The sequence below is a fragment of the Rhinolophus sinicus genome, chromosome 10 (assembly GCF_057876585.1).
Source record: "Rhinolophus sinicus isolate RSI-liver-muscle chromosome 10, RSI-T2T, whole genome shotgun sequence".
Taxonomy (NCBI): domain Eukaryota; kingdom Metazoa; phylum Chordata; class Mammalia; order Chiroptera; family Rhinolophidae; genus Rhinolophus; species Rhinolophus sinicus.
The window spans coordinates 8,224,061-8,245,471 of NC_142510.1; the positions used below are offsets into that span (position 1 = coordinate 8,224,061).

The 21,411-nt window shown below is 47.5% G+C and overlaps 1 protein-coding gene across 7 annotated transcripts in view; it reads left to right on the forward strand.

Annotated features, from left to right (window-relative positions):
• The first annotated feature begins 597 nt into the window (after nucleotides 1–597).
• The window catches only part of TVP23A (trans-golgi network vesicle protein 23 homolog A), a 31,686-nt gene continuing 10,872 nt past the window's right edge, over nucleotides 598–21,411 (forward strand). For 4 of the 7 annotated variants that reach the window (XR_016022563.1, XR_016022564.1, XR_016022565.1 and 1 more), the window contains exons 1-5: nucleotides 607–887; nucleotides 1,118–1,197; nucleotides 20,099–20,243; nucleotides 20,773–20,862; nucleotides 21,051–21,179. Coding sequence is in view for 4 of the 7 variants with exons in the window: in XM_088801245.1 (XP_088657371.1) it covers nucleotides 879–887; nucleotides 1,118–1,197; nucleotides 20,099–20,243; nucleotides 20,773–20,862; nucleotides 21,051–21,179 (453 nt within the window). In the remaining 3 variants the exon portion in view is untranslated. Of the gene's footprint in view, nucleotides 888–1,117; nucleotides 1,198–20,098; nucleotides 20,244–20,772; nucleotides 20,863–21,050; nucleotides 21,180–21,411 lie in introns of all 7 variants that reach the window. The other 3 variants (XM_074322579.2, XM_088801246.1, XM_019714069.3) reach the window with 3 other exon arrangements.

The following is a 21,411-nucleotide window of genomic DNA, read 5'->3' on the forward strand; positions in this document are numbered from 1 at the left end:
TGCCTCTGGGTGGGAGGTCAGGAGAGGGAGTGCGCAGAAAGGAGGGGAAGTGACCTTGTTCTGGGCAAGGAAAGACTTTCAAGTGGCAAGCCTCCTTTCCTGGGAGATACCTGGGAAGGCTTTACATCCAGAAACACTATTACTGCCAATAATAGTTATTCTGTGTTCAATATGTGTCTGGCACCCTGATGAGTGCAACTGTCACTGTAGTCAGCAGTGGTTCCCAAGGTGTGGCTGTAGCAGAGTCACTTGTTAAAAGGCAGATTCCGGGGTCCCACTCTAGGACTTCTGAATCTCCAGGGCCAGGCCTGGGGATCTGCTTTTACTAAGGGCCCTGGGAAATTCTTGGGATCAGAGACTTTGGGAAACCACTCACCTTCTCCAAACGCTGTATGAAGGTGCCCAACACAGACATTCATTCGTTCATTCGCTTGCTCATTGGACATTTATAGAACATTTATAAAACATCCACCTCATTCACCCCCCTCTCTTCTTCCCGGGATCAGTGTTCACGGTCCCCAAGTCCGCCTCTGAGCCTGAATCGTCCCCTCCCTGCTGCAGCTCGGTCTGTGCCCTGGATCCCTTTGCTCCTGAGCATCTGCTCTTTCTCTCTCAGGCCGGGTCCCCAGTGAGCCCCTGGGCCCGGGGACCTTCTAAGCCCCGCCCCGTTCAGAGCTGCCGTGCCCACCTCCCCAGCCCGCGACTGCGCTCTGGGCCCCGCGCGCCCCGCCCCCACCGGGGACCCGTTCGGAGGTTGCACTGCGGGTCTCAGGCTCCGACCCTCCCGCCACCAGGGGCCAGCCGAGCATCCTAGCCCTTCGGCGGCGAGGGGCGGCACCGGAGCCTGCGGTCTGGGCTCCAGGTGGGCTCTTGGGAGAATGAAGCAGGTAGGGCCGGGGATGCTGGGAGTGGAAGGATGGTGGTGAGGAAGGGAGGAGCCTGCGGGAGCGCTCGGAGAAAGGGGGGCGGGGAGGAGGGATGCGCCAGCCGGAGCCTGGGCCTGGGCTGGACCCCACATGAGCAGAAGGGTGGAGAAGGCCAGGAGTCACAGCCTCAGGGGAAGGGCCCGCCAGCGGTGGGGGTGGGGTCTGCCACTGGTCTTTGGTGCCCCTGCCAGGCCCTGATGGACGACACTGAGGATGTGTCCTTGGACTTTGGCAACGAAGAGGAGCTGGCCTTTCGGAAAGCCAAGGTCAGGTACGTGGAGACTGGCTTTGGGGAGACACCCCCCAAAGCTGCAAATTCATCCATTCACGTTCACTCACGTATGCAGTCGCTCATTGATTCAGAATGTATTCAGCACCCAGTGTCGCCTGGCCCGCGCTAGGGGACATACCCCGGACAGACCAGACAAGGCCCCTGCCCTCTTGGAGCCTGCAGTCTGGGTGGGAGGGGACAACATTGAGCAGGCAAACAAAGACGTTAACAAGATAATTAGCAGGAGAAGAGCTGAGAGAAAATCAACTGGGTGATGCAAGAGAAATTAACTGGGGAAGGCCGCTTGCCTTTGCGTAGTCAGGGAGGGTCTCTCTGAGGAGGTGACATTTGAACGGAGACCTGAATGATGAGAAGCAGCCAGTTGTGGGAGACCTGAAGAAAGAGTGTCCCACGTGGAAGGGACAGCAGGTGCAAAGGCACCAAGGCCATGCTGGAAGGTCAGAGAAAGGCCTCTGTGTCTGCAAGGTGGTGGGAGAAGAGAAAGAGGTTGGCGGGAAGCTGGAGAGGTGTCCAACGACTGGAATTTTTATTCTAATCACTGCTTCAGCACTAGCCAGACAGACGTAGTTTCCTGGGTCAAGTCACTTGCCCGCTTGAGACCTTCAGCATCCCCCAAAGCGGCAGGACCCATAAACGTGATTGCTGATGACCCAGGCAGCTGCCACATCTAGAAACATCCATAGCTTAACCACACTCACTCACCTGCTTCTGCCCCATCTCTCCTTCCAGCCTTCTAGGCATGGGGGCCTGGCACCTAAATGCCATTCCTTTTAAATTCTCTGATTCAAAGCCAATAAAACCCCAGAATGGAATAAGACAGTATTAATTTCCAAGGGCCACCGTAACGAATTACCATAAACTGGGTGGCTTAGAACAACAGAAATTTATTCTCTCACAGTTCTGGAGGCCAGAAGTCCAAAATGGGTTTCACTGGGCTGAAACCAGGTGTCAGCAGAGCCATACTCCTTCTGGAGGCTCCAGGGGAAAATCTGTTCCTTGCCTTTTCCGGATTCTGGTGGCTGCTGGCTTGGGGCCCCTTTCTCCATCCTCAAGGCCAGCAGTGCAGCATCTTCAGCTCGCTGCTCATTTTCACGTTGTCTTTTGCTCTGCGTGAAATCTCCCTCCCTTCCTCTTATGGGGCTACTTGTGATTGCATTTAGGGCCCACTGGGATAATCTGGAATAATCTCCCCATCTCAAGATCCTTCATCATATCTGTGCAGTAACATTCGGTTTTGCCATGTGCAGTAACATTCGGTTCCCAGGGATTAGGACCCAGATCTTTTGGGGGGCCGTTATTCAACCTCCCATAATGACCAATGATTGTCTTTCAGGAAAGACACTGTAAGAGAACTGGAATCCTGGGGAAAGAATCGTATAGAACATCTAAACTCGTGTGTTCAGTCTTTCATGAGCACCTCCTTTATGCCCATCTCTGGGCTGGTGGCTGGGGAGACGGCGTATAAGGCCACGCCCCCTGCCTTTATGGAGTTGCCCAATCTGGAGCAGAGATGGACAGTCACGACACTGCTGCCATTCTGGGCCAGATTCTTCTTGCTGTGGGGCCGTCCTGTGCATTGCAGAATGTTCAGCAGCATCCCTGCCCTCTACTCACCAGCATCCCTGCCCGCTACTCACCAGATGCCAGTAGCATCCCAGCAATAATGTCTCCTGACACTGCTAAATGTCCCCCAGGAGGTGAACTTGCCCCCAGGGGAAGACCAGTGGTGTGGGGGTGCAGGCATGCCCCTGGCTGTTACAACTTGGGGTTTTACGTGCCGTGATAGGCAAAAGCTTGGGCACTGACCCTGGTCAGCAGAGGAAGTGACAGCTGAGCTGAGACCTGAAGGATGAAGGATGGAGAGGAGTTAGCTAAGCAGGGAAAGAGGGAAGGGGCATGACATGCAAAGGCTTAGAGATGAGAGTGGGTCATTGAGTGGGCTGGGCAGAGGCTGCGGCCACACCGTGAAGGGCCTATAAGTGAAGTTGTGGAGGTGCGCTGTCCACTGGAACTTTCTATAAGGATGGGAATGTACTACGTCCGTGCTGTCCGATATGGTAGCCACCAGCCCCGTGTGGTTACTGAGCACTTGATATGTGGCTCATGTGACCGCGGGACAGAAACTTGGATATTTCATTTTAATTTTAAATAGGCACATGTTGGGGAGCATAGTTCTGGAGCTGGGATTTCTGCAGGGCGGCGCCATGATCAGAATCTTACTTGGCTCTACAGAAGGAGACGGGGTGGCAACACAGCATCTGCATGTCATCGGGAGATCAGCCCCGACCCCACACAGTTCCCTGTGCTCTGTCACCTGCATGGGCCAGGTGCACTCTGAGTCGCCTGGAAGCACAGAAGCTGCAGCCTCTATTTCCTGCAAACATTTTTTAAAAAATTTTCTGTTTTTGTTTAATTTTCTTTGCCTGCAAACCTTTTCTATGATTCTGTTCGCTGAGATCCATAGCCTGCTTGCCCGCTCACAGTTCCTCCAACCCAGGGGCCCTTCCACCCAGGTCACTCTCAAGCTGGCCTGATGTTAACCTTTTTATTTTACTCACAGTGACCTTGAACAAGTCAGGGCACCTTCCAGGTCCCGTATGTTCTCATTTGTAAAATGGGGATATTAGCTCCATCATAGGGTTGTGTAAAGAGGACTAAATCAGGGGACAAATGTATGTAACGAGACTAATGGGACCCCCCCTAACAGCTCATACGGGCTTCATAAATGGCACCTGTTATCTGGCCATAAGTGGGACTTCCGTGTCCTGTGTCTGTGGGCAGGACTGGGGTAGAGGCATATCTTCAGTTGGAACAGGATGTCCCAGTGGGATTGTCCTTGGAGCTGGAGACCGACCCTCGGGGAAAGTTATGTTTATGCTTTCAAGGCACCGTCTTCACAAAATTCATTTGGACTCAAAGTAGGGTGATCTCTTCTTGCCCCGGACAGATCCGTTGGGTCTGACTTTGGTCTCGATTGTCAAGGCAGGTTTTATTGACGCGGTTTGGCCAGGGTTTCATGGTTGGTCCTCATTCAGCCCAGGGGGCATCAGATGAGAAGAACGCTGTCCTCTGGTTGCAGGTGTTAGTGGGATCCGGGTCCCAAGGCAACAAGCACATGGAATCAAAACTACCCCTGCAAATCCCTAATTAGTCTGTCCAGGAGAATAACATTTTTTCCTTTCAAGAAGTCTTTCACTGTCAATTTATCTTCCCATGTTGGATACAAGAGCTGTTTCTCAAAATGAGCCACGGATGCAATTGTTGGCTAGGTTTTAAGGGAAGTTATATTGAAGGAAAAATAATTGTAGCAAACATTTAACCTAGCACTTACTATATGCAGGCAGTATTCTAGGTGTTTTACTTATAATTATTCATTTCATCTGTCCTACAAACCTATGAAGTAGCTTCTATGATTTTTATCAGTTTCAAGATTAAAGAAATTGAGGGAAAGAGGTTGCTGAGTGACTTGCTCAGCATCACAGCTATGAAGTGGCAGGGTGGGGATTTGAACCCTTAGAGTCTGGCTCTCGAGTTCGTATATTACCCTGTGCTTAGGAGACAAGCTCTGCTGTGGGACTAGCATTTCCAGGGATTCCATCTTATGCTTATTCTGGGGAGTACTTTACATTTTCCGTGCGTCAATGAGAATGCGAAATTACTTCTGCTATTTAGAGCACGCTTTCTCAGCCTTGGCACTGTTGATATTTGGTGCTGGGTAAATCTTTGTCGTGGGAGCCGTCCTGTGCATGTAGGACTTTAGAAGCATCCCTGGCCGCTGCCTACTAGATGCCAGCAGCACTGCCTTGCCCCTCCCCACCGACCCCCGACCCCCCAGGTGTGACTCCAGACATGGCCAAATGTCCCCAAGGAGCAAAGTCGCCCCTGGTTGAGAACCCTGACTTATACTCTCTTGCTCTCTGTCTGGGGTTTGGATTGGGATCAGTTAAATTTGCATTTGAAGGAATTCAGAGCCTTCCTGACACCTCTGTGTTTGGCACAGACCCATGGGAAGCAGTAGGGCGGGGGAAGGATGGGGGGCAGGTGAAGGTACAGAGGGGCCTGGTGACCAGCCATTATTCTCAACAGTCAACACAAGCACATCTCAAACTGTGACACACAATCTAACGCTCCTACGTGCCCAAGAGGAGAAATTTGGCTTTTTTTTGCTGTTGTTATTCCAGGAAGTCTGTTTGCCTCAGTCAGTGAGGACCCCTCACCTTTTGAGGTTCCCCTGGCCCCAGTGATTTTTGGGAAACAAGTCACACTGCCTCTCCCCACTCTAAAATCTGTTTTAAAAATACAGGAATATAACAACATAAGCAGGTCTCACCAAGAGCTGATTATTTAATTTTAAGGAAGGTCCACGATTACCAAGGAAAATAACCCGCAGAATCGGGGAACTAGACAAATTTCAGTTCTCTTTGATTAAGACACGGAATTACATATTTTGAAATTAACTCCTTCCATTTACAGCTGCTTAACTTCCCCTTATTTATATTTTTTCCTTGTTAACATGAAATTGGTTGCATAAGCCATCCCAACAAACCGATCACTAAAGGGAGATTTCTGCTGAACTATGACCCACACAATCAAGGAAGTGGTGACCAGAAGGGGACGTTGGTCAGGTTCCTTGATTGGACAGCTCGACTGCGCGGACCTGGAGGGTTTTAGTCACTCATTCATTTATTCCCGGTTTGACGCTCTTGACATTTGGGGCCGGACATTACTTGTTGCAAAGGCCGTCCTGAGCATTGCAGGCTGTTTAGCAGCGTCTCTGGCCTCTACTCACCAGATACCAGCGGCAGCACCGCTGCTTGTGACATTCTGGGGGGGGCCCCCCAAATCAACTCCCCTTTGAGAACCGCTGGTTTATTCTTTTGCTCACTCATTTATTCATTAAATCAACAAAAATGTTCGAGGACCTCTGTGTGCCAAACACTGTGCTAGGGGACACAGGAAAACCAAACAGGCCTGGTCCCTGTCCTCATGGAGCTGACATTTTAATTAGGGGGAAGGCAGTGAACATATATAAGCAAATCTTTAAATATTAAGGTAACATCAGAGAGTGGTAAGTGCCACGAAGGAGAATGTAAGAAAAAGGGGTCAGGGGGTTACTTTCAATCATGGAGGGCTCAGAGGAGGTCTGAGGAGGTGCATTTGGATTGAGACCCAAATGCGGAAGAGGAGCCAGGTATGGGAAGAGCCACAGGAAGGGAGTTCTGGAGAAACAACAAGTGCAAAGGCACTGAGGTGAGGCATATCCTAGGGATTGTTGGAACCAGGCCAGGCTATGGGAAGTGTGAGAGGGAAGAGGAGACACACTGGAGATTTGTGAGAGGAAAGAGGTGGAGGGCTTTGGAGATGCCAGTGGGGAACTTGGGATTTTGTTTGCTTTTGATGGGCAATCTTTGGAGAGATCGGAGCGGGGGACAGGTATGATCTGGTTGACACTTGAGGAAGCTGCCTGTGACCGCATGTGGCTTACAGGGCAAGCATGGAGGCAGCACAGTCTGTTCGCAGGCTGATGAGGGGGCCAGAGTGCGAGATGCTGGTGGCTAAACTCCAGGGACACACATGGGAACTTGACTAATAGTGACCTTTGTCCAAATTCTGCCAGCTGCAGGTCTGGGACTTCTGAGATTGGGGGGAGATGGTGAAAGGCAGTGGGTCCCAGATGTATGTCTCGGCGGTCTGCTTTCCCAGGGGAGCTCGAACGAAGGGCCTAAACGTGAGGTTCTCTATCCCTGAAGATGCAGCAGGTGTTGGGATGGGTGTGAAAGGCTTCTGCTCTGTGATTCTGCTGTGCTCTGAGTGACTGGGAATATTTTTCCAGGTTGTCCATTTCTGGATAATTAGGGAATGCTCACAGTGGTGTTTATGTGTCTGAGTGTGTGTGTGTGTGTGTGTGTGTGTGTGTGTGTGTGTGTGTGTGATGTTCATTCAGGTGGGGGTAGGTGTTGATACGAGGCGTAGCCATATACTCTGGCATGCAATGCCAATGGTATTTCCTTAGGAAGCACCAAGTTAATCAGTTTGGATTGAAATCCAAGAGAAAAATCCCCGGGCCTGGCCCTTTCCCAGCCTTAAGGAAATCCACGCAGGGGAGCAGCCTGGGGGTGTTCCGTGGCCCGTGACTCACTCCTTACTCATTACTGGAGCAAGGAGGCTTCCAGAATGACTCAGAAACAGCCACAAATCGTGTTAATGGATCCTCACATTTTTCCCAAATCTCAATACAGATGTGTCTCTCCCCTGGATTTTAAAATACTGTAGAATAGAAATTGCAAAGGGACAGTCAGCCCCTAACTCCAAGCCTCAGATATACTCTTAGATGGGGAGGTATTTTAAATGAATGTGAATTTAAAAAATTGGAAGAGATCACATTAGAAATCTGACTCGCTCAGATGAGAAGCCACACAGACAGAAGGCAGAGTGGTGGTGGCCAGGGGCTGTGGGGAGGGAACAATGGGGAGAAACTGCCAGATGGGTATGGAGTTTCATTTTGGACTGATGGAAACGTTTTAAACAACAGTGTGAAGTACTAAATGCCACTGAATTGTTCACTTTAAAATGGTTAATTTTATTGATGTCAATACATTTTTTTTGTTGTATTATTTTTTAGACTTCCTTTTTAAAGCAGTTTTGTGTTTGCAGCAAAATTAAGGGGAAGGTACAGAGATTTCCCAGATACCTTCCACCCCCTTCCCACACATAGTCTGTCCCATTGTCAGCGTCCCCCACCAGATGCAAGATTTGCTACAATTGATGAACCTACATTGACACATCATCACCCCAAGTCTGTAGTCTACATTAGGGTTCACTCTTGGTGTTGTAGGTTCTATGGGTTTGGACAAATGTATAATGATATGTATCTACCATTACAGTATCATACAGAGTAGTTTCACTGCCCCCCAAGTCCTCTGGGCTCTGCTTATTCACTCAGTCCCTGGTCTCCTTAGTTTTGCCTTTTCCAGAATGTTGTATAGTTGGAATCATACAGTATGTAGCCTTTTCAGACTGGCTTTTTTTCACTTAATAATATGCAATTTTAAAATCCTTTTTAAAAAGTCTAGATGGCTGACTTCTTTTGAGAAGACATTGGAGTTGGAAGCGTGGGCTGAGTTGAGTTGTGGGACCTGTCCCTTCTGGGTGAACTCCAACCATCAATCAACCAGGTGACTTATTTAGGAGCCCAGCTCAGTCCTATAAACAGCTGAGTTTGCAGTCCCCTAGCCCCACCCCTCAGGGACAATGGGGAGTAAACATTACTCCAACAATAGCATTTCTATACTTTCCAGGAGTGCAAGAAACTTTGAGTTGGAATTCCTCTCTAATGCTGTGGTTTGCTCCCCAGACGTGTTGAAGCCACCCCCAGGTGATGGGGGGGCCTGTCTGCGAGGACCCCGCCCTGGGGGTTAGGCTGCGGTGGCCATCCAAGGCCATTTACCCTGAGGCCCTGCGTTCCTGCTCATCTCCAGCCTTTGTAAACGCTTCACTTTCTGCTGCTTAAATTTATCCTTTAGATCGTTTTTAGATTCATTTTTACTTGAGATATAATTCACACACCATAAAATTCACCCCTCCGAAGTGGACAACTCAGTGGTTGTTAGTATATTCACCTAGATCTTAATCCTCCTTACTGCATCCCCGACCTTGGGCGAGGTCCCCCTCCTCTTAGCCCCCACAGACCCCAGGTCTGATGACCAGCTGCTGTGTCCACATCTGGGGTTTCTTAAAATATCAGCATGGATGCCCTGCCCTGCTCCTGTAACTGAAGAGTTAGCGCCTGGGACAGCAGGGGCAGCCGATGGGACCCGGCACCATTGTCCCTTCTGACTGGACAGTGGCCATGCCATGTCAGTTGTTGAAAATTTCGATCCTGACTGCTTACCCCATTGACACTTTTCACACTGAGCTGAAGTTGCCCGTTTGCTTCTCTGCCTCCCCCCGGAGAATGGTGACGCCTGTGAGGGACGGACTTCGTCCATTCTGTTCATGGCACTTGGCCTGCATCTAGCACAGTGCCTGGTGAATAGCAGGTGCTCAATAAATGTCGTGTCACCACTTTAAGCCAATGAATCCAACTCACCTATTGCTTCAACAATTTTGAAAATCAATTTCAGACATTTACATGTTGATTGTGAACTTAATTCTATGTCCTTGGACAATTTAAACTACAATTTCAGTTTCAGCATTAGTCATTGTTTTGGGTGCCAGATTCATCTGCAAACAATAAATATACATATACGGCAATTACAAAACTTTCTGCTTTCATCATGTCAGGGATTTTTGGCTGATGAAACCCCAGATGAAAAACATCATAAAACACAGCAACAAAATACCTTACGTTGGAAAATAATGTTTTGAATCAATGTCCTTAAAAGAATTTGAAAAAACTCTTTACTTTGAAATAATTTCAAACTTACTGGAAATAGCAAGAATACTACAAAGAACTGACACACGTCACTTTAACTCACCAATTGTCAACACTTTGCGGTGTGTGTTTTCTGAGAATAAATTGCACGCGCCATGTTCCCTTACCCCTACATGCTTCAAGGTGTATTCTAAGTACAGAACATGCTCTTATGTAAGCAGAGTACTAGTGACCCTGAGACATTTATCTATAGTCCGTCCGTATTCCACTGTCCTTTTTTTCCCAATTCACAATCCAGTCCAGGCTCACCCATTGCATTTAGTCCTTCGGGAACAGTTCTCAGCCTTTATCTTTCACGACTTGGACAGTTCTGAAGAGTAAAGGCCAGCTATTTTGAGGCATATACCTGAACCTGGGTCTGATATTTCTCAGGATTAGATCCCGGTTATGGTTTTAAGCAGAAATACTGTGGAAATTATGTGTTCTAAAAGGACATTTCCCCCCCAAGCTCTGTCACTACCAAAAGTGGCCCAGAAGTGGCTCTTTTTTTTTTTTTTTTTTGCCCTCCACCTCCTCTTACCTGCACCTCAGCCCCTAGGTTTTGGTCTTTGATTCTCTTCACCACCCAAAGAACCCAGGGCTCCTTAGAGAGGAGCCACTGACAACTCTTAAGGTGGAAAGAAACCAGTCTGGCTGGAGCTGAAACACCCTTTTGTTACCAGAAAGCACAAATATATTTTTTTAAATGTCACAGACTATTATAAAGAATGAAGACACCAGTTTAATGGGGCTCCCGCAGGCCAGGCTGTGGTAGTGACTAGTGTTTGCTGAGTGAATTAATATGATTTCACTCAATTCTCCCATTAAATACCAGTAAGTCGAGCTCTTTGTTTCTAAGATGCTAACATTTTAAAGTACCATAGTTCTGTGATAGCTCTTGGGGGTGGGAAATAAATACCATATTAATATTTGCAACCATTAGTGGGTGCAGTCTGATTCCAGACGCATTAAAGTGGTCAAAAATGAAAATGCAAGCAAAGACAGGATTCTCTCCATTTTGCAGATGAGGCACTGTAGCTATCGGGAGCTAGGGAACAGACCCACGTTCACACAAGAGCTAACATTTGATGCCTTCAAATCCTAGCAGCTCTTCAGAAACAAAAACACGCAAACAGGTGAATTCTACTTTCTACTTCTATTGCAAAAAAAAACACACCCAAAAAACAAAAACAGCCCACTCACAGCAATGGTGCAAACAAACAAGAATCCAGGTTCCTTACCTGGATCAACCTCTCTGAGGTGCCACCTGCTCTACGTACTTTCCTGCTGGCTGACTTCCGCTCCAGCCTTCTGGAACGTCAGTCCTTGGCTTCTCTGCTTTTCTTCTCTTCCTCAGTTAATAACTCTGAGTCTCCTGTTTGAAAGAGGTGAGTGTAACTGCAGCTGCCCTCATGGTCTCCCCCACACCCAAATGTCTCCAAATAAGTCTGAGACTCTTCATTTTATCACCTGGATTCTTGGCGGAACCTCATGCTGTCCTTCCTGCCCTTGGAAACCACCTGACAAACCATAACATGGGTTATACAGAGTTAAAACTCTTCAACATTACAGCCTGTATTAGTTAGCTACTGCTGCATAACAAATGACCCCCAGACTTAGTGGCTTCAGATAACAAACGTTTATATCTCATACTGTGCCTGAAGGTCAGGATCTGGGTTTAGCTGAGCTGGGTGGTTCTGGTGTGTTCTCCTAGTGCCTGGCTCTCCTCAGTTGCGACTCTTGAATTCATTAGGGGTTGTGGCACGGTGGCATTCTAGCATTCCATCTTCATTTGTGAGCTGAAGTTATCTACAAAGAGAAACTCCCCCGCTTCAAATATTTAGTCATTGTAAGATATACTTTATAGAGAAAAGGCATAATAGATGCTTGATTCTTACCCTTCATGTTTTCTGTTTTCAAGTAATGAGGTCAGCCCCAGCACCCCCCACAGGTGACCACTGAGGGCTTCGTTTAAGCATCACATGACTCATGGATTAAGACATTCTTATTGCTACCCAAATTGTCCCACCTTTGCCAGTGGGAGCCTCTTCCAGCTGGCTTCTGAGTCTTTCTGCCCTGACTCGTAGGCTTTAACAGCTTCCTCGCTACCTGGGGTGTGTCGATGTCCCAGCCTCAGCGTGTGCATGTCTCCATCTGCACCTGGAATGGCCTTTCCTCCAAGGAGCCCTGGCTCCTTGGGAGAATGGAGTTTAGAAGCCACAGTCTGGGTTTGTCTCCTGAATCAGCTCTCTGGCTCTAGGGCTAGAAGTGCATCAAGCAGGGCCTCTGATCTTCTCTTGGCCACGTTTTTAGGAGTCACAGTTGTCATTGAGCACATGTCCCTTGCAGGTGACCTGTGGGAAACTCCAGGCTGAGATTGATGAGGACTTTGGTTCTCATGCTTATTCTGCCAGGAGAGCAGCTGCTAGCCTATAGGGTGCCTTTGTGCAAACTAGAAAAGACGCCCCGCGGGCAGACAGTTCCCTCCAGGACGTGCAGCTGGAGGGCGGTGCTGCCACCCCCACCCCCCGGGGCAGGTCACTTCACCTTTCTGAGCTTCCGTGTCCTCACCTGCAGAATGGCTCTCTGTCCCCTTCTAACCTCACTTATTTTCTTTGTCCCATAGCAGTGTTATGGGTTGACTTGTATCCTCCCCGCAAAAGGTATGCTGAAGTCCCAAGCTCTGGGACCCCAAAATGTGACCTTATTTGGAAATAGGATCATTGTGGATGTAATTAGTTAAGATGAGGTCACACTAGAGTAGGGTGGGTCCCTACTCGGATATGACCGGTATCCTTATAAAAAGAGCCACGTGAAGACACGTGGAGAAGGCCATGTGACCACACAGGCAGACTCTGGAATGATGTGGCTACAAGCCAAGGAAGGTGGGAGAGAGGCCTGGGACAGAGTCTCACAGCCTTCAGAAGGAAGCAACCTGATGAGTACTGTGATTTTGGACTTCCGGCCTCCGGTCTGTGAGAGAGATTTCTGTTGTTTTGTGTTCCCCGGTTTGTGGTGCTTGTTACAACTCAGCTTTCCTCTATTCCCTCCTCCCTGCGGGTAGTGCCGGCAACAGCAGCACCGGCATTTTCTGGGTGCTTATTCAAACGTAGACTCGTGGGTCCTCCAGACCCCCTAAATCAGAATCTTCATTTTAACAAGCGATCGGTGATTTGCTTGTTAAAATACAAAAGGAATGATCACTCCCCAGCACAAATGCAGTTATTTCTGAGAATAGCTGGCATTTATGGCACCTTTGCTGCTGACCACCTTTACATGTACTATTATTCTCAGGTAATATTCCCAGCAACTCCATGCAGTTGGCACTGCCACCAGCTTACACGGCCATGCAGCCGTGTACTACACTACTCTAGGGAACATGACTGAATGGCGCCCCCTGGCTGTGTGCACTGCAGCAGCCCTGACTCATCGTCCCATTTTACAGATTCGGAAACTGGGACACACATACAGTGAGGTTAAGTCACTTGCCCAAAATTACACAGGTCCTCAGTGCGGGAGGCGGGGTTTGAACCTGGGCAACGGACAATTTTAATGTCTGAACTTGTACCTTGGACCCTCTATTCACCGACACACACACACACACACACACACACACACACACACACACGCCTGGCTCTGCTGCCTTCTTTCCAAAGGAGGGCCAGTGAAGGCAGCGTCTCTCCTTCCCCCGTTTCTTTTATCTATTTTAAACTGTGGTAAAATACACATAATGTAAATTTGACCATTTTAAAGTAAGCAGTTCAGTGGCATTTAATACAGTCACAATGTTGTGTAACCACCATCACCATTCAGTTCCAGAACATTTTCATCTTCCCAAAAGGAAACCAAAAGCCATTAAGCCGTCAGTTTCCATTCTCCTCCCACTCGCTTTTGCCAGCCCCTGGCGACCACAAATCTGCTTTGTGTCCCTATGGATTTGCTTGTTCCGGACATTTCATATGAATGGAATCATACAATACGTGACCTTTTGTGTCTGGCTTCTTTCACTTAGCAGAATAGTTTCAAGGTTCACTCAGGTTGTCGCATGTATTCGTTCCCTTTCTTCCCCCCTGTATTTTAAAAATTGTGGTGAAATACGCGTCACACACACATAACATTTACCTTTCTAACCATTTCCAAGGGTACAGGTCAGCGGCACTAGTACATTCACGTTGTTGCGTAACCGTCACCAGTTTCCATGTCCTGAACTTTTATGATCATCCCAAACTGAATCCCTGTGTACGTTAAGCCATAACTGTCCCCTCCCCTCCCCCAGCCCCTGCTGGCCTCCTTCCCACTTTCTGTCTCTATAAATTTGCCTATTGTAGGCACCTCCTATAAGTGGAGCCGTGTACTACCTGTGCTTTCGTGCCTGGCTCCTTTCGCTTAGCCTAACGTTCTCAAGGTTCGTCCACGTTGTCGCAGGTATCAGAGCTTTGTTCCTTTTTGTGACTGAATACTATTCCCTGGTACAGAGAGGCCACATCTGACTCATCCACTCATCTGTTGATGGACACTTGGGCTGCTTCCACCTTTTGGTGATTGCAAGTGGTGCTATGAACATGTATGTACAATTTTTTGTTTGAGTCCTGCTTTCAGCTCTTTGGGGCTCCCATTTCTTTTGAAAATTCTGGGTCTTAAGCTAAGGAACCGGGTCCGTGATGGCAGCAGCAGGAGGACGTGGTCTGTAGCTGTGCCCCAGGGAGAGAGGTGAGGACCCCGCACAGGACGTAAGTTAGGCGGTGCGGCCAGGGGTCCACTGACTTGTCCCTGAGGATTCACTTTCATTGGACAGGCTGAGCGTGTCCAGCCTCTAAAGTCGGAATGTTTCTTTAAAAAAAAATAAAGAACAGAAACAAGAGGGAACACTGTGGTGACCAGAGGGAAGTCTGTTCTTTTAGGGTCTCTGCTTTCTTATGTGGGTTCCTTTGGTCCCTTTCTGCTTTGTTCCTGGAACTGAGTTTATCTTGAAAATAGAACAGAGGGGGAGCTTCTCAATTGTAGCAAGCACATGAATCACTTAGGGTCTTGTTAAAATGAAGATTTGGGCTCAGGAGTTCTGGGGTGGGACCACTGATCCTGCATTCCTAACAAGCTCCAGGACACCTGGGAAGCTGGTGGGTGGAAAAGAGGCTGAGGGGCATAGGTGTTGCCCAGGCTGTCTCCCCTTCACAGTGGGGGTCCACTTCCTCCCACATCTTTATAGTGGCATGTGGTTTTAGCAGAAGCTGTTAGCAGAAATGCCACCTGACTAAGTGGGTGTCAGGGCTGAAGGAATAAATAGTAGCACCCTACTCATGACAATGGAGCAAACCATGTCTGACAGAGGTCATTCAAAAAGAGCATCACTGGTCAGGGCTTTTTCTCACTTTCTCCTGTTCTCAAAACTCTTGCTGGCCTAGCATTGTAGCTATTTTATTTCCTGGAAGCCTCAGACATCTGAGGTCAGTGTGCTCCCATTTTACAGATGAGTAAGCCAAGGCTCTGAGTAGTTTAATAGCTTGTCCAACATCATGTATGCAGCAAGGATGGGGTGCAAATGTGAACCTCGGCTCTCTGGGTTTCACTGTACCCATGTCTAGGTAGGGGCCGGGGTGGGGGCCATGTGGGCATTTGTATGCCATATACAAACAAATTTGTATTACATATTTGTATGTAAGTTCCAATATAATGGTGGCCCTTTTTTGCAGAGGGACTGGTAAGTCCAGAAGAAAGGACCCGCTTTCTGGAATTTTCCATGTATCCAACTGTAATGACCAATTACTCAATTGGGGATTTTTAGGTCAGAATTTTTTCTTTTTTTTTGACCACAGATGGACCCCAAGAAAATCAACCCGTGAGCTTGGTTTATTCTGAAAGGCGTCTTTTGCCTCAATACAAACTTGAGACTGCCTCTAATGATTTCTTTATTTTTCTACTTTTGAATTTAAATTTTCATAAAAATACAGAGAACAATACGCCGGAGTTCCGGTTGCCCAGCTTCAGTTGTGATGACACATGACCAGCCTGTGTCATCTCTACCCATCCTCTTCCCGCCCCCACATTACTTTGAAGCAAACTTTAGATATCCTTGCAGATGCTTTTTTTTTTTTAGTGGTAAAGTAAACCGAGGAGGAAAGATACTTTCTTTAGACCTTTGCCACAGGGAAAAGCAGAAAGCTTTTCAGGGTGTCTGAAAGATGATGGAGAATTTAAAGTAGGGTGATGAAGAATTCAAGCTGAAGACAGTCTTAAAAAACCATAGTACAGTTTTCAAAGTAACTTAAACAAATAAAGGGCAAGTTTGAAAGACAATGTTAGATTACTGCTGAATTTATGATTAAATCAACCTCCCCGCCGCAATCAAACCTGCCTTAAAAGCTTGTGGTGAAGGGGGTGTGTGTGCCTGTGGGACGTCCTCCCCGATTTCACGCTATGTACTCCGTCTAGACAGAGCACCCCCACTTCCACCCCAACCTGTGTCCATTTTTTGAGTGGTTTTAGGTTTACAGGAAAACTGAACAAAAGGTAGAGTTCCCATAAGCCCCAAAAAGTAGAGTTCCCATAAGTTCCCAATTTCCCCGGCTTACTAACATCTTACGTAACTCATAATTTGTCACAACAGATGAACCAATACATTATTATCAACTAAAGTCCACAATTTGCGTCAGGGTTGACTCTTGGTTTTGGACACTGCAGGTTTTGACAAACGAATAATGCCATGTGGCCACCATTATAATTATCGTGCGGACTAGTTTCATTGCCCTGATAATCCCAGGCCCCATCTCTTCATCCTCCCTCCCCCATCCCTTGGCAACCACTGACTTTTTTACTATCTCCACAGTTTAGTTTTTCCCAGAATGTTGATATAGTTGGACTCATGCAGTAAGAAGCCTTCTCAGAGCTGCGTCTTTCACGTAGTCATAGGCACGTAAGGTTCTTCCATGTCGTCTCATGGCTTGATGGCTCATTTCTTTTTAGTGCTGAATAATATTCCATTGGGTAGATGGAACACAGCTCATCCCTTCACCTACTGAAGATGTGACATTTTAGTTGCTTCCAATGTTGGACAGTTATGAATAAAGGCGCTGTAAACATCTGTGTGTGGACATAACGTTTTCAACTGATTTGGGCAAATACTGAGGAATGCGATTGCTGGATTGTATCACATGTAGAATTTTTAGGGTGACTTGCAAAGACTTTTCTTTGGTCCGTGGCTTCCATCAGAATTTTTTTTTATCGAGGTGTAGTGTACATAGTCAAGAGCACTCACCTTACGTGTACAGTTTGATGAACTGTCATACGTGTGGACACGTGAGGTTAAGATACGGAACATTCCAGCACCCACAAGTATCCTTGTGCATCTTCCCTGTCATTGCCATGTCAACCATCCCGAGATAACGCTCTTCTGACTTCCAGCATAATCCACTAGTTCTGCCAGGCAGGCAGCTCCCACCGTAAAGCTTTTGACAGGTGACTTTTTAGGGGGGAAGGAGCCTTTAGTGGCAGTTTGTTTCATTTCGGTTTGTTTGGAGTGGAGCCTGATTTCATCCCCAAATTGTTCTTGCTGGTCTGGAGCAGGGGTTAGTACTTTCTGGATAAATATTTTCAGCTTTGCAGGCCAGAGGATGGGTGAGCATGGCTGTGTTCCAGTAAAACTTTATTTACAGAAGCAGGAAATGGGGCCAGATGTGACCCTTGGGCCACATGTGACCCTTGTGAATCCAGTATAGAGCAGTGCTTTTCCTTTGTGAAATTCACATCCAGTCCCCACTCCAAATCTGAAGCCAGGTCTTGGCACAAGAGTAGCCTGTGCACATTTTAAGGCCTCCTTGTGTGGCTTTCATTCACATTCCAGGTTGAGAAGCTTCTGTATTTCCCTCCAAGGAGAAAGACGATTGGTGCCCTGCACCCAGAACCGGGAACATGGATTTAAACTTAAACAGAAGCCCATCGGGACTCTCTCCACCTTGACAATACTTTGATTAAATAGTCTCATTTCCCCCTTTCACCATGTGTCATTCTTTCCTCCTCTCCTGGAGATTACAGGCTTCTGCCTGCTGGGGTGGAGAGAGCCGGTTGGTTACCGAATGTAAATGCTCTGTGATGAATATGAGAAATGAAGGAGGTTCTTCAGTGAAAGCAGAGGGGCTGCGGGAAGATGGAGAGATCTGGAGTCCTGGGGGATCTTGAGATGAAAAGTCTGCCCCGGCCCAGCGAGTGAGAGAGAGAAAGTTGTGGTCAGAGGGGGATTTTCCAGTTTGGCCCCCTCTGGAGGCGGAACAGTTTCGAATGACTCTGGGGGCTGAGATATTAATAATAGCGGCTCATAATTACTGAGCATGGTCTGTGTGTTTCAACCACTTCATATGTGCCACCGTCACTTGATTTTTTAAAATATCTTAGGAAGTGGCTACCATTGGCATTCCCATTGCACAGAAGCGGAGACTGAGGCATCCAGAGGTTATGTAGTTTAGGAAAGGCCACGGAGCTATTCAGGGGTTGGAGCCTGGATTGGAAGCCTGGCAGCAGGCACTTCTGTACTGCTCACCTCTCAAGGGGCGACCAGGTGGGGGCCTAGGAGGGTGAAGTGAGGAGCCAGTGGCATTGAGAGGTGGAGGGGACTGTTGGTGTGTGCGCCCTGTGGCTGCAGAGGTGGCAGGAGAGAATGCTGTTGAGGACAGAGGACCCCATGGCAGTAAAGAGTATATAGGCTTAAGTCATAACCTTCAAAACTCAAAAACCTAGAAAACTAGTCTGAAATGCAACAGGCATCCTTTCTACTTGCTTTGGGCTTTGTTGGAATAACAATAATAATAATACCTTCCATTACAAGTTAAAGAAACAGTTAACCGGGACTCAACGAAGCAGAACTTCCAACAATTGGAAATTTTTCTGCATTTTATTTCAGGAAACCACAGCTGAAAAAAAAAAAAAAAAGTGGTGGGCAGGAGATTTATTCGAATGCATTGACTTCCAGGTTTTACCCTGGATCAGGGCACACTTGAGTCTATTTTTTTCAGTCTATTAATATATTGTTCTACAGAAAGAAAAATAGATGTCCCAGTGATCCTTACCAAACTTGATGACAAGTTTTGACACAACAAATATTTGCTGAGAATCTTAAATTCCAGGCACTGTTGGGGATATAAAATTATCTAAAACATGGTGTTTGCCCTCAAAGACTTTCAGTTATAGATTCATTTATCTTCAGCATAAAGGGGCAACATTGTATGAAAACAGTTTGTTGAAAATCATCAATAAGATTTAAGGCAAAAAAAGGTATAATAGACTCCCAAGGGTCTGATCTTCTGGAACATTCCAGATGTGGAAGTTCTATGTGATCACGTCTCATTTTTACGTGCTGGGTAGTCCCCAAGCTGGCTTTTCATCCAGGCTGCTGGGAGAGCTCAGTTTCTGGAAAGCACAGATCAGAAATATTCCGGAGAATGGCTGGTGTTTGGGCATGTCCCTTTCTTCCTGTGGGACATTAGGGTACATGCAGAAATCACTCCAAATTCACGTTCCCTTGGGAGTCCGAAACTGCACAATTCTATAGGAGCCCCTAGTTTGCTTATTCTGACCACACTCTTTGGGAAAATCCAGCAGGCTCGTCCCCCTGCGGGTTTGCTGACTGCGTCTTCAACATCCCAGATGCTGCAAGCTGGTGACTTGTGGGCCGGGAGAAAACAAAGCCTGTAATATTTTATTAACATAATTAGTCACCATCATTTAAAAATCCAATTTCCCATTGCAAGTCTGGACTTCTGGCTTCCTGTGAAAATACTGTACCTGGCAGCACGAAGGGGAGGTTTGCAAAGTACAGTCACCGCTCTGGAAGGGAGGCCTGCCGCTCCCTCCTCTTCCTTGGCACTGGGTTGGTGCTTTAACTGCCATCGTCATCGGGCTGGCACTGTTGCTTCATGATTGTGCTTGAGTGTTTTTCTCTATCTGCTTAGGACAATGAAAAGCCATCTTCCCCTGGGTTAAATTTCATCATTGCAGTGCCACTTGTTATGAGCAACGACACATTAGACCTGCCCCTCATACATCAGGCTCCTCTCCCTCCATCCAGGAGCACGTGTTCCCTGATGACAGGACAGCACCGACGGGTTGCAGGACAGCACCGACGGGCTGCACGTGGCCTCGCTGCTCTGTTACTGGGGAATAACCTCACCGTTATCTTTAGGGAACTGGTCATTATGGCTGGTAGTTGGGAAAGCAGTGATCACTGTCACGCTGCACTTCAAAGGTGACCCAGTTTCAAAGAGGGCAAGTGATATTTGGAATTCAATAAGGGGAAAGTACGGGATTCTTCGAAAGGGAGAAAACAAAAGGCTAGTGTAGCAATGACTGTTGAGGGCTAATTTAGTATCCTTGGAGCTGAAGCCTGACTGAGTTTGGCCTGAAATGCGCAGAACATGGAAAGTCAAAAACCACGGAGGGAGCTCAGCCAAGGCCCTTTGGGCCTTTCCGGTTCTCCCTTAGGCACCCCTTGGCCACCTTTTTCCACCTGTTTTTCCGAGTGAGTGCCATCGTCACCTATGTGTGCTGTGACTGGTTCAGCAGAAGCTTTGCGGGCTGTTTTGTCACCGTGCTTCTCCTTCTGTCCTTTGACTTCTGGTCTGTGAAGGTAAGGCCCCTCACCTGTGACACTACTGCTCCCGAGACACCTGGGCTGTGCTTCCAGATGGTGACTGTCCCAATGCAGGTAGCTGATTTGGGTCAAGAGATACTTTGGTTGAAACTGCTAATACATACTTAAGAATACTGAGCCAGAGTCACTTAAAATTAAAGGGAAAAGAAATATATTGTTCGGTGTGAATAAATGGCTTCTGGGTCTACCAATTATCACAGTTGCAAATATGTACCATATGAGGGGGACAAGTCCACATGGGTTTGGATTAACACTATGTAAATATTTAAATATTCTATATATGAATATATACAGTTTGGGAGTCTTCACTTTTTGAAGTGAGCATAGTTAAAACTTAGAAGCCTCGAAAACTGATTTGAGAAACCCCCCCAGTTCAATCCTCGCCTTCTCTGCTCCCAGCACAAGTTTAACCTGAACTGGTGACTTTCGTTTGATTCACCCATAAACGGGAAAGGACCCTTTTTACCTGTGGCGTGCTTACTGTCATTCTGTCCATTTTCGTCAGAACGTAACTGGACGGCTCATGGTAGGCCTCCGCTGGTGGAACCAGATAGATGAAGATGGGAAAAGCCACTGGATTTTTGAAGCCAGAAAGGTATTCTCCATTACCAGTCAAACCAGAATGGAAAAAATGGCTGTGGGATGTTTCCGTGGTTTCCTTCTGGGCTTTGGGTGGATGTGATACACGCCCTAGACGGAGCCTACTGTCGTCGGTGCTCCGGCAAGTAACAGAAGCACGCGCAAGATCAATGAAAACGACAGCCTGAACCCCTTCCCACACAGGTCTCTCCGAGTGGTGCAGCTGCCACAGAGGCTGAGGCCCGAATATTCTGGCTGGGCCTCATTATCTGCCCCATGATTTGGACCGTGTTCTTCTTCAGCACCTTGTTCTCCCTGAAGCTAAAGTGGCTGGTAAGGCAACTCCTTGACTCTGACGTTGCTTTGACATCCGTACAGATCCAGGGGTCGCAGGAGTAGGTTTTCCTTATTCATTGATGATTGAAAGATGGACTGAAAACAGCTTTATTGAATTAATTCGCATACCATGCAATTCACCCATTTAATGTGTACAATTCAATGGCTTCTAGTATATGCAGTTATGCAACCACCACCACAATCTATTTTAGGATAGTCCCATCACCCC